Raw genomic sequence first — 14,295 nt, 5'->3', positions numbered from 1 at the left:
CATCGAAAACACGCCAAAATGGCCACCGCGCATGCGAAGTAATTAAATTGGTCTCCGGAACACGGCGGAAGGTGCTAAGTTTCCGGAGACCTGCACATGCGCATCAGACTCCGGCACAATGCCGGAGACTACGGCGACGTAAAGAGCAGGAGGCCCACCCGGAGGTGTACACTGGCCTCCTCCTCTGTTAAAACACCCTGCCTGTCATAGACCAGTACACTCCCTATTTATATCTTCTTTGTATTTTTCTTATCATTTTTATAGTCAAACCTGTGGAGTGTACTGGAGTACGACTGGAGAGGCTCTGCCTCACCTGGCCGCATGTCACTGCACAATGCAGACCCTGGGCCCAGCACACCTACAAAATGGTGGCAACATGTTTTGAAAAAAGTATTGGTTCCCATCCCTGCTCCCCCTCAACAGAGTTGGGCTGCAAGCGATATTGCAAGACCTGTTCTGCACATGCACAGAATGCATCTTTGTCTGCGCAGACCCACAAACTTCAGATTTATACGTAAACAATCGGGTCTGCATGCAGTCCAAATCAGGCCCTTAGACCGGTAAAAATCAGTCAGCGCCAGTCCTTTTAGAATCAAGAATCATTTTACAATTACATTTTAGGAGAGAGTAAGGAGAGTATATTGTTTAATAACTTTGTTTTAGTGAAGGTGTGAGCGTGGTTATTTTTAACCTACTGAAGATCAAACGGGTTCACTCTTACAATGCATCACCCGGGAGTGTGCTGGAAATGACAGAGTAGGGAGCTATAAAAGAGAGAGTGGCGCTGAGATCACATCACGGTGGCACATTCTATTCAAAGCCGCGAATCGCGACTTCAAGACTCTAGACCACTTCCTTCATTAGGGAAGTGGGTGGGATTAAGGAAGATGCCTACTTTCTCCGGGATACAGAGGAACTGCACGGTATGTGGGAGTCTCCTGGGTAATCTGATTCCAGGAGAGTAAACATGAATGCTTAAGGTGTGGTGTCACTACAACCTGCTCACTGGTTCCCCTGCTCCCCATATATAAATCACAGCTACATGCATCCTAAATGCTTACAAATTGTACACAGCAAATCCTTTGCACCTATGCGGGTTCTAGACTGTTCCAGAAGTAAACCATATGATATAGACTATTTTGCACCATAAGAGCAATTAATTTTTTCTAAAACATTTATACAAAATTTTTTTTTTTACTAGTTTGGAATCCGACATTGCTCTGGAGCTAGCAAAAAAAACAGAAAAGAACAAAAGCGCACTGTTTTCCTTTAATTAATGTTTATCACCAGTGAGCTTATTTAGATCAATATATATATATATATATATATATATATATGTATATATATACATACACATACACACACACACACACACACACACACACACACACACACACACACACACACACACACACACACACACACACACACACACACACACACACAGGTTGAGTATCTATTATCCAAAATTCAAAATCACATCCCCACTGAGATAATGGCACATATGTATATATTATATTATATATCTACAGTATATCTGTATATTTACATAAATAAGAATTTACTCACCGGTAATTCTATTTCTCGTAGTCCGTAGTGGATGCTGGGGACTCCGTAAGGACCATGGGGAATAGACGGGCTCCGCAGGAGACTGGGCACTCTATAAGAAAGATTTGGTACTATCTGGTGTGCACTGGCTCCTCCCTCTATGCCCCTCCTCCAGACCTCAGTTAGGATACTGTGCCCGGAAGAGCTGACACAATAAGGAAGGATTTTGAATCCCGGGTAAGACTCATACCAGCCACACCAATCACACCGTATAACTCGTGATATTATACCCAGTTAACAGTATGAAATATAACTGAGCCTCTCAACAGATGGCTCAACAATAACCCTTTAGTTAGGCAATAACTATATACAAGTATTGCAGACAATCCGCACTTGGGATGGGCGCCCAGCATCCACTACGGACTACGAGAAATAGAATTACCGGTGAGTAAATTCTTATTTTCTCTGACGTCCTAGTGGATGCTGGGGACTCCGTAAGGACCATGGGGATTATACCAAAGCTCCCAAACGGGCGGGAGAGTGCGGATGACTCTGCAGCACCAAATGAGAGAACTCAAGGTCCTCCTCAGCCAGGGTATCAAATTTGTAGAATTTAGCAAACGTGTTTGCCCCTGACCAAGTTGCAGCTCGGCAAAGTTGTAAAGCCGAGACCCCTCGGGCAGCCGCCCAAGATGAGCCCACCTTCCTCGTGGAATGGGCTTTCACTGATTTAGGATGCGGCAATCCAGCCGCAGAATGCGCCAGCTGAATTGTGCTACAAATCCAGCGAGCAATAGTCTGCTTAGAAGCAGGAGCACCTATTTTGTTGGGTGCATACAGGATAAAAAGCGAGTCAGTTTTCCTGACTCCAGCCGTCCTGGAAACATAAATTTTCAAGGCCCTGACTACGTCCAGTAACTTGGAATCCTCCAAGTCCCTAGTAGCCGCAGGCACCACAATAGGTTGGTTCAAGTGAAAAGCTGATACCACCTTAGGGAGAAACTGGGGACGAGTCCTCAATTCTGCCCTATCCATATGGAAAATCAGATAAGGGCTTATACATGACAAAGCCGCCAATTCTGACACACGCCTGGCCGAAGCCAAGGCCAACAACATGACCACTTTCCACGTGAGATATTTCAGATCCACAGTTTTAAGTGGTTCAAACCAATGTGATTTTAGGAAACTCAACACCACATTGAGATCCCAAGGTGCCACAGGAGGCACAAAAGGGGGCTGAATATGAAGCACTCCCTTTACAAAAGTCTGAACTTCAGGCAGCGAAGCCAGTTCTTTCTGGAAGAAAATCGACAGAGCCGAAATCTGGACCTTAATGGAACCCAATTTTAGGCCCATAGTCACTCCCGACTGTAGGAAGTGCAGAAAACGACCCAGCTGAAATTCCTCTGTAGGGGCCTTCCTGGCCTCACACCACGCAACATATTTTCGCCAAATGCGGTGATAATGGTTTGCGGTTACTTCTTTCCTGGCTTTTATCAGCGTAGGAATGACTTCCTCCGGAATGCCCTTTTCCTTTAGGATCCGGAATTCAACCGCCATGCCGTCAAACGCAGCCGCGGTAAGTCTTGGAACAGACAGGGCCCCTGCTGTAGCAGATCCTGTCTGAGCGGTAGAGGCCATGGGTCCTCTGATAACATTTCTTGAAGTTCTGGGTACCAAGCTCTTCTTGGCCAATCCGGAACCACGAGTGTCGTTCTTACTCCTCGCCTTCTTATTATTCTCAGTACCTTTGGTATGAGAGGCAGAGGAGGGAACACATAAACCGACTGGTACACCCACGGTGTCACTAGAGCGTCCACAGCTATCGCCTGAGGGTCCCTTGACCTGGCGCAATATCTCTTTAGCTTTTTGTTGAGGCGGGACGCCATCATGTCCACCTGTGGCCTTTCCCAACGGTTTACCAACAGTAGGAAGACTTCTGGATGAAGTCCCCACTCTCCCGGGTGTAGGTCGTGTCTGCTGAGGAAGTCTGCTTCCCAGTTGTCCACTCCCGGAATGAACACTGCTGACAGTGCTAGTACGTGATTTTCCGCCCATCGGAGAATCCTTGTGGCTTCTGCCGTCGCCATCCTGCTTCTTGTGCCGCCCTGTCGGTTTACATGGGCGACTGCCGTGATGTTGTCTGATTGGATCAGAACCGGCTGGTTTTGAAGCAGGGGCCTTGCCTGACTTAGGGCATTGTAAATGGCCCTCAGTTCCAGAATATTTATGTGTAGGGACGACTCCTGACTTGACCAAAGTCCCTGGAAATTTCTTCCCTGTGTGACTGCGCCCCAGCCTCGAAGGCTGACATCCGTGGTCACCAGGACCCAGTCCTGTATGCCGAATCTGAGGCCCTCTAGAAGATGAGCACTCTGCAGCCACCACAGTAGAGACACCCTGGTCCTTGGAGACAGGGTTATCAGTTGATGCATCTGAAGATGCGATCCTGACCACTTGTCCAAGAGGTCCCACTGGAAGGTCCTTGCATGGAACCTGCCGAATGGAATTGTTTCGTATGAAGCCACCATTTTTCCCAGGACTCGTGTGCAGTGATGCACCGATACCCGTTTTGGTTTTAGGAGGTCTCTGACTAGAGATGACAGCTCCTTGGCTTTCTCCTGCGGGAGAAACACTTTTTTCTGTTCTGTGTCCAGAATCATCCCCAGGAACAGTAAGCGTGTGGAAGGAACCAGTTGTGACTTTGGAATGTTTAGAATCCAGCCATGCTGTTGTAGCACATCCCGAGATAGTGCTACTCCGACCAGTAACTGCTCCCTGGACCTCGCCTTTATTAGGAGATCGTCCAAGTACGGGATAATTAAAACTCCCTTTCTTCGAAGGAGTATCATCATTTCTGCCATTACCTTGGTAAACACCCTCGGTGCCGTGGACAGTCCAAACGGTAGTGTCTGGAATTGGTAATGGCAATCCTGTACCACAAATCTGAGGTACTCCTGGTGAGGAAGGTAAATTGGGACATGCAGGTAAGCATCCTTGATGTCCAGGGATACCATGTAATCCCCCTCGTCCAGGCTTGCAATAACCGCCCTGAGCGATTCCATCTTGAACTTGAATCTTTTTATGTATGTGTTCAAGGATTTCAAATTTAAAATGGGTCTCACCGAACCGTCCGGTTTCGGTACCACAAACAGTGTGGAATAGTAACCCCGTCCTTGTTGAAGTAGGGGTACCTTGACTATCACCTGCTGGGAATACAGCTTGTAAATTGCCTCTAGTACAGCCTCCCTGCCCGAGGGAGTTGTCGGTAAGGCCGATTTGAGGAAACGGCGGGGGGGAGGCGCCTCGAATTCCAGCTTGTACCCCTGAGATACTACTTGAAGGATCCAGGGATCCACCCGTGAGCGAAGCCACTGATCGCTGAAATTTTTGAGGCGGCCCCCCTCCGTACCTGGCTCCGCCTGTGGAGCCCCACCGTCATGCAGAGGATTTGGAAGAAGCGGGGGAGGACTTTTGTTCCTGGGAACCTGCTGCGTGTTGCAGCTTTTTTCCCCTTCCTCTGCACAGAAAGGACCCGCCTTTTCCCCGCCTGTTTTTCTGGGGTCGAAAGGACTGTACCTGATAATACGGAGCTTTCTTAGGCTGTGAGGGGACATGGGGCAAAAATGCTGACTTCCCAGCTGTTGCTGTGGAAACAAGGTCTGAGAGACCATCCCCGAATAACTCCTCACCCTTATAAGGCAAAACTTCCATGTGCCTTTTAGAATCTGCATCCCCTGTCCACTGCCGAGTCCATAAGCCTCTCCTAGCAGAAATGGACAATGCACTTATTCTAGATGCCAGCCGGCAGATCTCCCTCTGTGCATCTCTCATGTACAAGACTGAGTCTTTTATATGCTCTACGGATAGCAATATAGTGTCCCTGTCTAGGGTGTCAATATTTTCCGACAGGGAATCTGACCAAGCAGCAGCAGCACTGCACATCCACGCTGAAGCAATAGCTGGTCTCAGTAGAACACCAGTGTGTGTATATATAGACTTTAGGATAGCCTCCTGCTTTCTATCAGCAGGTTCCTTTAGGGCGGCCGTATCCGGAGACGGTAGTGCCACCTTTTTAGACAAACGTGTGAGCGCTTTATCCACCCTAGGGGGAGTTTCCCAACGTGACCTATCCTCTGGCGAGAAAGGGAACGCCATTAGTAATTTTTTTGAAATCACCAATTTTTTATCGGGGAAAGCCCACGCTTCTTCACACACTTCATTTAATTCTTCAGATGGGGGAAAAACTATTGGTAGTTTTTTCTCCCCAAACATAATACCCTTTTTTGAAGTACCTGGGTTTATATCAGAAATGTGTAATACCTCTTTCATTGCCTCAATCATGCAACGAATGGCCCTAGTGGACATTAAATTTGACTCATCGTCGTCGACACTGGTATCAGTATCCGTGTCGACATCTGTGTCTGCCATCTGAGGTAGTGGGCGTTTCAGAGCCCCTGATGGCCTTTGAATTGTCTGGGCAGGCACGAGCTGAGAAGCCGGCTGTCCCGCATTTGGCATGTCGTCAAATTTTTTATGTAAGGAGTCGACACTTGCACGTAATTCCTTCCATAAGTCCATCCACTCAGGTGTCTGCCCCGCAGGGGGTGACATCACATTTATAGGCATCTGCTCCGCCTCCACATAAGCCTCCTCATCAAACATGTCGACACAGCCGTACCGACACACCGCACACACACAGGGAATGCTCTAAAGGAGACCGGACCCCACAAAAGCCCTTTGGGGAGACAGAGAGAGATTATGCCAGCACACACCAGAGCGCTATATAATGCAGGGACTAACTGAATTATGTCCCCTATAGCTGCTATAATATTTACTGCGCCTAAATTTAGTGCCCCCCCTCTCTTTTTTACCCTTTTCTGTAGTGTAGACTGCAGGGGAGAGTCAGGGAGCTTCCTTCCAGCGGAACTGTGAGGGAGAAATGGCGCCAGTGTGCTGAGGGAGATGCTCCGCCCCTTTTTCGGCGGACTTTTCTCCCGCTTTTTTCTGTATTCTGGCAGGGGTAATTACCACATATATAGCCTCTGGGGCTATATATTGTGGTTATTTTGCCAGCCAAGGTGATTTTATTGCTGCTCAGGGCGCCCCCCCCCCCCCAGCGCCCTGCACCCTCAGTGACCGGAGTGTGAAGTGTGTATGAGGAGCAATGGCGCACAGCTGCAGTGCTGTGCGCTACCTTGGTGAAGACTGAAGTCTTCTGCCGCCGATTTTCCGGACCATCTTCTTGCTTCTGGCTCTGTAAAGGGGACGGCGGCGCGGCTCCGGGAACGAACACCAAGGACGGGTCCTGCGGTCGATCCCTCTGGAGCTAATGGTGTCCAGTAGCCTAAGAAGCCCAAGCTAGCTGCAAGCAGGTAGGTTCGCTTCTTCTCCCCTTAGTCCCTCGTTGCAGTGAACCTGTTGCCAGCAGGTCTCACTGTAAAATAAAAAACCTAACATATACTTTCTTTCTAGGAGCTCAGGAGAGCCCCTAGTGTGCATCCAGCTCGGCCGGGCACAGAAATCTAACTGAGGTCTGGAGGAGGGGCATAGAGGGAGGAGCCAGTGCACACCAGATAGTACCAAATCTTTCTTATAGAGTGCCCAGTCTCCTGCGGAGCCCGTCTATTCCCCATGGTCCTTACGGAGTCCCCAGCATCCACTAGGACGTCAGAGAAATATATAATATGTGTCAGTATCTCAGTAGGGGACCCAAAAATGTGGGATATATGCTGAGTGCCGCCTTTATTCCACAAAATTATATATATATATATATTTATTTGATTAGAAGTTGGCAAAAAAACCTGGCAAAATAGTGTTCAAAAGCATACAAGATAAGCAAGTAAAACATTACGTTGTATCACCCTTGCTATTTTATGGTGCTTGGCATCAGTTAATTCTTCCACAAGAAAGAGGACGGGCGGGGCAATGCTGAGCCAGATAGAGAGTTATACTATAAATATTGAAGTAGAGATAGAAGTACAGTAAAGGGGGGTACTCACGGAGCGATATTCTAAGCAATCTGACTAGATTGCTTAGAATTTAAGCATTATCGCTCCGTGTGTACCCCCTACAGCTATAGTGATGCACAGCCCCGCGCATCGCTATCGCTGCTGCTAGACTGGCCTGCATGCAGACCAATCTAGCTGGTCGCTCACTTCACCCGCTGGGTGAAGTGAGCGCCCCCCCCGTCTCCCCCCGCACACTCAGCACACATCGCACTGTGCTGAGCGGCGGGAGAGATGTGTGGTGAGCGGTTCGCTCAGCACACATCTCTCTCACATTGGCCAGTGAGTACTGGCCTTAAAAGGAGAGAAAAGTCAGGGTTGTCTATTCTCTGCCAATGATATCTCTCTCTAGCTCATCAATCCGCCAATTGATGCAGAACCACAATCGTAAATATTTTCTAGTTACAATTTTTGTACAGCATACATTTTTATGACAGTCACATACACAAATACAATATTAAATGTGTTACAGACACAAATTATATTATTTAAAATGAAATGAATATTCTAATAGTATTATAACTATAAAAATAGGAATCACTTCCTTATTTGCAAGGTCACGAACTTGCATGCAAACATGATCAGGTTATAAAAAAACTTATCAGCATACGACACATTTGATTAGCAAATGTTACATAAAAACACTGAGACAGTGAGGTGAAGGCTGACAATGATTTGTGATGTGCACAGGTCCACAATGCGTGCAGGACAAGACGCAACAAGGTTCAAATGCTCCGTTTACCTTTGGGCGGAACTCTGCGGTTCGAAAGACCCTGTAATGTGAATCTCTTTCTAGCAAGCGCAGAGCGCTCAAGGTTATGACTGGCAGGAATATCGGCTAGGAAAGAGGGAAAGGGAAGCAGTAAAGCAGAGGGGGAGTGAGGTTAGTTGGGTTAACTGACAAGCAAACAAAAGGGAAGGTGGAATGGCTATGTGCTAGAAATCTAATTGTATAAAAGAAATACAAATACTACAAGTTTGAACTATAAAACAATTAACATGGCATTTTGAAAAACTGTTGTCAATTTGAACAGAATAAATCATTATCGTCAATGAAAGCCCAGAGAAATTACTATTTCAGTCCTAATCAAATATACCTCATTAGATATTAGAATGTACGCTGAGATGAAATAATCTCAGTTTTAACCAATGCTCTCTCTCACGATGTCCTAATTTCGCATATAAATCAGCCACATCTGCGATTTTTAGCAATGAACACGCGCCCAATGCGAACATTCTTGGAATGTACTCCTTAGGTCGACATTAGTAATGTCAACATTCACAATGTCAACAGATAAAATGTGAAGGGTTAAGGTTAGACTGCGGGTGGGAAGGTTAGGGTTGAACTGCAGGTGGAAGGGGTAGGCTTTGGTTGCAGACGGGAGGGTTAGGGTTAGACTGCAGGCGGAGGGGTTAGAGTTGGGCTGCAGGTGGAAGGGTTGGGGTTTGTCTGCGAGTGTGAGGGTTAGAGTAAGACTGGGGTGGGAGGGTTTGGCTACGAGCAGGAGGGTTATGGTTAAACTGCGAGCAGGAGGGTTAGGGTTTGGCTGCGGACGGGAGGGTTAGGGTTAGGCTGCAGGCCATAGGGGTAGGGTAAGACTACATGCAGCAGGGTTAGGACTAGACTTCGACTAGACTTCGGGGGCGGGAAGGACAGGCTCCAAGTGGGAGGGTTAGGGTAAGACAACGGGTGGGAGGGCTAGGTTAAGACTGTTGACAGGAGGGTTAGGGTAAGACTGTGTATGGGACAGTTGACAGGAGGGTTAGGGTAAGACTGTGTATGGGAGGGTAAGGGTTGGACTGCGGACAAGTGGGTTAGACTGCGGGCAGGATGGTTAGGGTTAGATTGTGGGTGGAAGAGTTAGGGTATGACTGCAGGCGGTAGGGTTAGGATAAGCCTGTTGATAGGAGTGTTAGGGTTAGATTGCGGGTTGGAGGGCTAGACTCCGGCCAGGAGGGTTAGGGTTTGGTTGCGGGCGGGTTAGGGTCAGACTCCAGGGGGTGGTTAGGATTCGGCACTAGGGAGAGATTAGGGTTATGCTACAGAGTTGGATGTTAGGGTCAAGCACCAGAGTGAAGGTTAGGGGTAGGGATTAGTGTTATGAATAGAGCAGGTATACTTACTGGAACGTTGGTGCATCAAATGGCTCTGCCGGAACTGAGTAACCGCTAGGCCATCAAGGATGGTATTTCGACTTTCTATTATGTCGACATTTCATCAGTGTCTACATGAAGAATGTCGGCATGGTCAATGTCTATGTTATGACCATGTCAACATATCATACCTAACCCAGTTATCTCTGTGAATCTATAGGCTATTCAGTGCCGCACACCACTAAGCCACATCTCCACTTGCAGATACAGTAAATGGGCAGTGGTGAATTTCCCATTAGGCATGTGACTGGTGGCAGCACTTGTTTGGGTGCGGCAGTTAGATGCTTGTGTTGGTACTAAATGAAAGATATATTTAGGTGTTACAAATGTGCGCAATTAAAAACAAAATCATGCAGCAGAAACACACGTAAAATAGAGTGTTCATCCAACACTCGAGAAAACTGAGTAATATTCTGAAAGGTTTTTTACGTGCTCAATCCTGCGCTATTCTGCTTAACCATGTACAAACATATACCAAGGCTGTGCATAAGAAAAAACAAAATAATCATGCAGAAAAGGTGTATACATGCAAAGCACCACCTCCAAATATAATGTAAATTACTGAGCTTTTATAAATGATGAATTAATCACAAGCTTCTGTGAGTAGCTTCTTAATACATGTCGAAGGTAGTACCATCCAAGGATTTCTGAAATTAAAATAATCGTGCTTCCCTCATAAGGTGTTAACCATTGCAGGGGGAGTCAGCACAGAGAATGAATGATAGTGCAGTATTTTGTATAAAATGGGGAATGTTTTAATACAAATTGCACTTACAACAGATAGAAATACTGTAAAAATCACATGTAAAACATCCTTTCATGGCAGCAACACTGGAACACTACAAGCATATCACCAAAATCCTGCTGATGTACTTCAGGAAGGGATTAGCGGCCACAGTTCCGGAACCTGTAGGTGCTTCTCCAGAATGGCGATGCAGGGTGAGTAAGTGTCCGACCAGCAGGAGTTGTAGAGACCACACTTAACGCGTTTCGGACCTCGCTTCCTTCCCAGCAAGGTCCGAAACGCGTTAAGTGTGGTCTCTACAACTCCTGCTGGTCGGACACTTACTCACCCTGCATCGCCATTCTGGAGAAGCACCTACAGGTTCCGGAACTGTGGCCGCTAATCCCTTCCTGAAGTACATCAGCAGGATTTTGGTGATATACTTGTAGTGTTCCAGTGTTGCTGCCATGAAAGGATGTTTTACATGTGATTTTTATTTCTATCTGTTGTAAGTGCAATTTGTATTAAAACATTCCCCATTTTATACAAAATACTGCACTATCATTCATTCTCTGTGCTGACTCCCCCTGCAATGGTTAACACCTTATGAGGGAAGCACGATTATTTTAATTTCAGAAATCCTTGGATGGTACTACCTTCGACATGTATTAAGAAGCTACTCACAGAAGCTTGTGATCAATTCATCATTTATAAAAGCTCAGTAATTTACATTATATTTGGAGGTGGTGCTTTGCATGTATACACCTTTTCTGCATGATTATTTTGTTTTTTCTTATGCACAGCCTTGGTATATGTTTGTACATGGTTAAGCAGAATAGCGCAGGATTGAGCACGTAAAAAACCTTTCAGAATATTGCTTGTGTTGGTACTGCCAGCCCAAAATGTACCAGTAACTGCTAAATATTTTCCATATGCCATCTTGATTGGCGTGTAAATGGGTAGGACATGCACATAAAGCCCCTGTAAGCTGTCCTACTTAGTAAATATGTATACATAGAGTAATTAAGAATAATAAAAAAAAATAATAGTGCCTTTTTCATTATGCTGTTAAATTGGTTATCATCAAATGAATTGGTTATCATCAAATGAGAGCATATAACCAATAAATGAAAATAGTGCACGGATAGTGGTGAAAGATTCTTTCGCAAGTGGATGTATATATGTGACCAACTTTGATTACAGATGGAGATCATGTTTATTTCCAAGCGTGCAATTTGCGTGCAATTCTGAATCAGGCTCTTAAAGCAAATCCAACTATAGAGTGCAAATTTACATCTGGATAATGGGGGTCATTCAGAGTTGATCATAGCTGTGCTAAATTTAGCACAGCTACGATCAGGCACTCAGACATGCGGGGGGACGCCCAGCACAGGGCTAGTCCGCCCCACAGAAATGCAAAAGCATTGCACAGCTGCGATGCTTTTGCATTTGAGGAGTAACTCCCGGCTAGCGCAACTCCTGCGGCTGGCCGGGAGAACCTCTTCGCTGCCCCTGGTCGCAGCGGCTGCGTGTGACGTCACGAAGCCGCTGCGGCCCGCCCCCCGCACAGTCCGGCCACGCCTGCATTGGCTGGACTGCACCCCCAAAACGGCGGCCACACGCCGCCGTGCCACCCCCTCCTGCCCAGCGACCGCCGCTGCCTGTCAATCAGGCAGAGGCGATCGTTTGGGACCGACAGCCTTTGGCACTTCCGACCCAATCGTGCGCTGCGATAAACTGCAGCGAGCGATCGGGTCGGAATGACCTCCAATATCTCTTGCAATATGATTTTTTCTTTTGACCATACAGGAACACTATTGCCTGCTTTTGCATGTAGGACACAAATACCAGGCAGCATTATTTTAATACTGCAATTTAAAGGAGAGACATTGCCCTCCGAACTCGAAATCCGTCTGCCTTAATATTTATTATTATTAATTAATTATTATTATTATTATAATAATAATACAGTATTTTTTTTATTTATATGGCACCATCAAGTGTTCACAGTTTTTTTACAGGGAGAATTACAAAAATACACTGTCTACACATTATAAAAAGGTTTACAGACATTACAAGGGGAACAATCAAAACGGTGAAATATTAAGTCAACTAAGTGAGTAACAGTTTATAACAGTAGAACTCAATGATTTAAGGGCCTAATTCAGACCTGATCGCAACAGCAAACTTTTTCTTGAATGGTCAAAACCATGTTGCACTGCAGGTTGGGCAGATGTAACATGTGCAGAGAGAGTTAGATTTGGGTGGGATGTGTTCAAACTGAAATCTTAATTGCGGTGTAAAAGTAATCTGCCAGTATTTACCCTGCACAGACACAAAATAACCCACCCAAATCTATTTTCTCTGCACGTTATATCTGCCCTACCTGCAGTGCACATGGTTTTGCCCATTGGAGAAGATTTTGTTATCAGGTCTGAATTAAGTCCTAAGTGCCTTGGGAAGGGTGGACAAAGAGGAGCTGAGTTCCTGTGAGTGGGAATGCACCACACACAAGGATAGTGCAGGATGAGAACCAAGAGGATGGTGGGCCCTGCATGTGAGCGCTCACAGTCTAGAGGAAAGGGGGTAGTTGGGAGATCAACTAGGAAGAATTCATTAGGGTGGACAGGGAGCGTGTGTTAACAGTGTGAGGAGAGTTGCTAGGCTTGAATTAACAGATGTGTGTTCAGGGTACATTTGAAAGTAGGCTAGTAGAAAGTCTATTACGACAGGGAAGTGAGATGTATGTAAGAGTACAGTGGGAGTAGGAGGAGGTAATCTGAGAAAAGCAAGGGAACACTGAAAAAGAGTGTAAGAGTGAGAGGGATAGTAGACTAAGATGAAGTAGGAAATGTAGGAAGGGAAGGAGAGATTGAGTATTTTGAAAGTGAGGGTGAGGAACTTTAATTGGATTATGTGGGGGAGGTGGAGTCTGTAAAGAAGAGAGTAGACGTTGAATCAGAGCAATGAAACAGGAACATGAGATGAGCAACAACACTGAGAATAGATTTAATAGGGGAGAGGATAAAGGAAGACCAGAGTAGAAAGTTACAGTAGTCCAGGAGTGAGATAACAGGTGTGTGACCAAGAGATTTGTTAGTCTACAGGTTAAGGAAGGGTCAAATCTAGAAGATGTTGCGGTGGTGAAATCGGCAGGACTGAAATATAGCATTAATGTGACAGGTGAAGGACAGAGAGATTTGAGGATGACACCCAGGCAATGGACTTTATGGACAAGAAAAAATGATGACCAGGAAGGGAAAAGGGACCTGATAGAGGAATTTGACAATAAGCTCAATCATAGACAAAATGAGGTTAAAAAAGTGTTGGGACATCCAGGAAGAGAGACGATGAAGGAGGATAAGTTAGGCATGGAGAAGTAGATTTAACTCACCAGCATAAAGGTGGTATTGTAGACTGAAGAAGCTGGAGGATCAAAAATATAGTACAGTAAGCAGAGAGAGAAAAGAAAGGGTAGGTAACACCTACAGGAAGAAGGGGGTAGCGTTGGAAGTACAGACAGCCTTGAGTGTGCAATATCATGGAAATTCTAGAGCTGCAGGATTTTAAGGAAAACAAGGTGATCAGTTGCTTCAAAGGCAGCTGACAGGACCAAGAGGGTGAGAATGGAACAGAAAATGACCTCAGATTTAGCAGACAGTGTTACGAGCCGAGCCGGCGGCTCATCTCTGGTCCCGGTCGTTAGGCGACTGGGGCGTCACATTGTTTCCACCCAGCAGCTTCCCCGATGGTCACCCAGGCAACAGGGACGCCGGGCTGCTGTGGGAAGGGGGGGTTGTAGGCTGTCGGAGGGAACATGCAGTGCTCCAGCTGCATGGAATGTTTAATCTGGAGGGGGCT

General features: G+C 46.2%; 1 protein-coding gene across 5 annotated transcripts in view; it reads right to left on the bottom strand.

Moving 5' to 3' along the window:
• MCF2L2 (MCF.2 cell line derived transforming sequence-like 2) overlaps positions 1 to 14,295 on the bottom strand; it is a 1,017,734-nt gene that overhangs the window by 101,633 nt on the left and 901,806 nt on the right. For 2 of the 5 annotated variants that reach the window (XM_063916343.1, XM_063916344.1), the window contains exon 27: positions 8,299 to 8,394. The exons of the other annotated variants lie outside the window; for them this stretch is intronic. In XM_063916343.1, coding sequence (XP_063772413.1) covers positions 8,299 to 8,394 — 96 coding nt within the window. The remainder of the gene's footprint in view (positions 1 to 8,298; positions 8,395 to 14,295) is intronic. 5 annotated transcript variants of the gene reach the window in all.

Source organism: Pseudophryne corroboree, chromosome 4 (assembly GCF_028390025.1).
Source record: "Pseudophryne corroboree isolate aPseCor3 chromosome 4, aPseCor3.hap2, whole genome shotgun sequence".
Taxonomy (NCBI): Eukaryota; Metazoa; Chordata; class Amphibia; order Anura; family Myobatrachidae; genus Pseudophryne; species Pseudophryne corroboree.
Note: the sequence above shows the minus strand (reverse complement) of the source record. Positions and strands in the feature narration are given on the sequence as shown.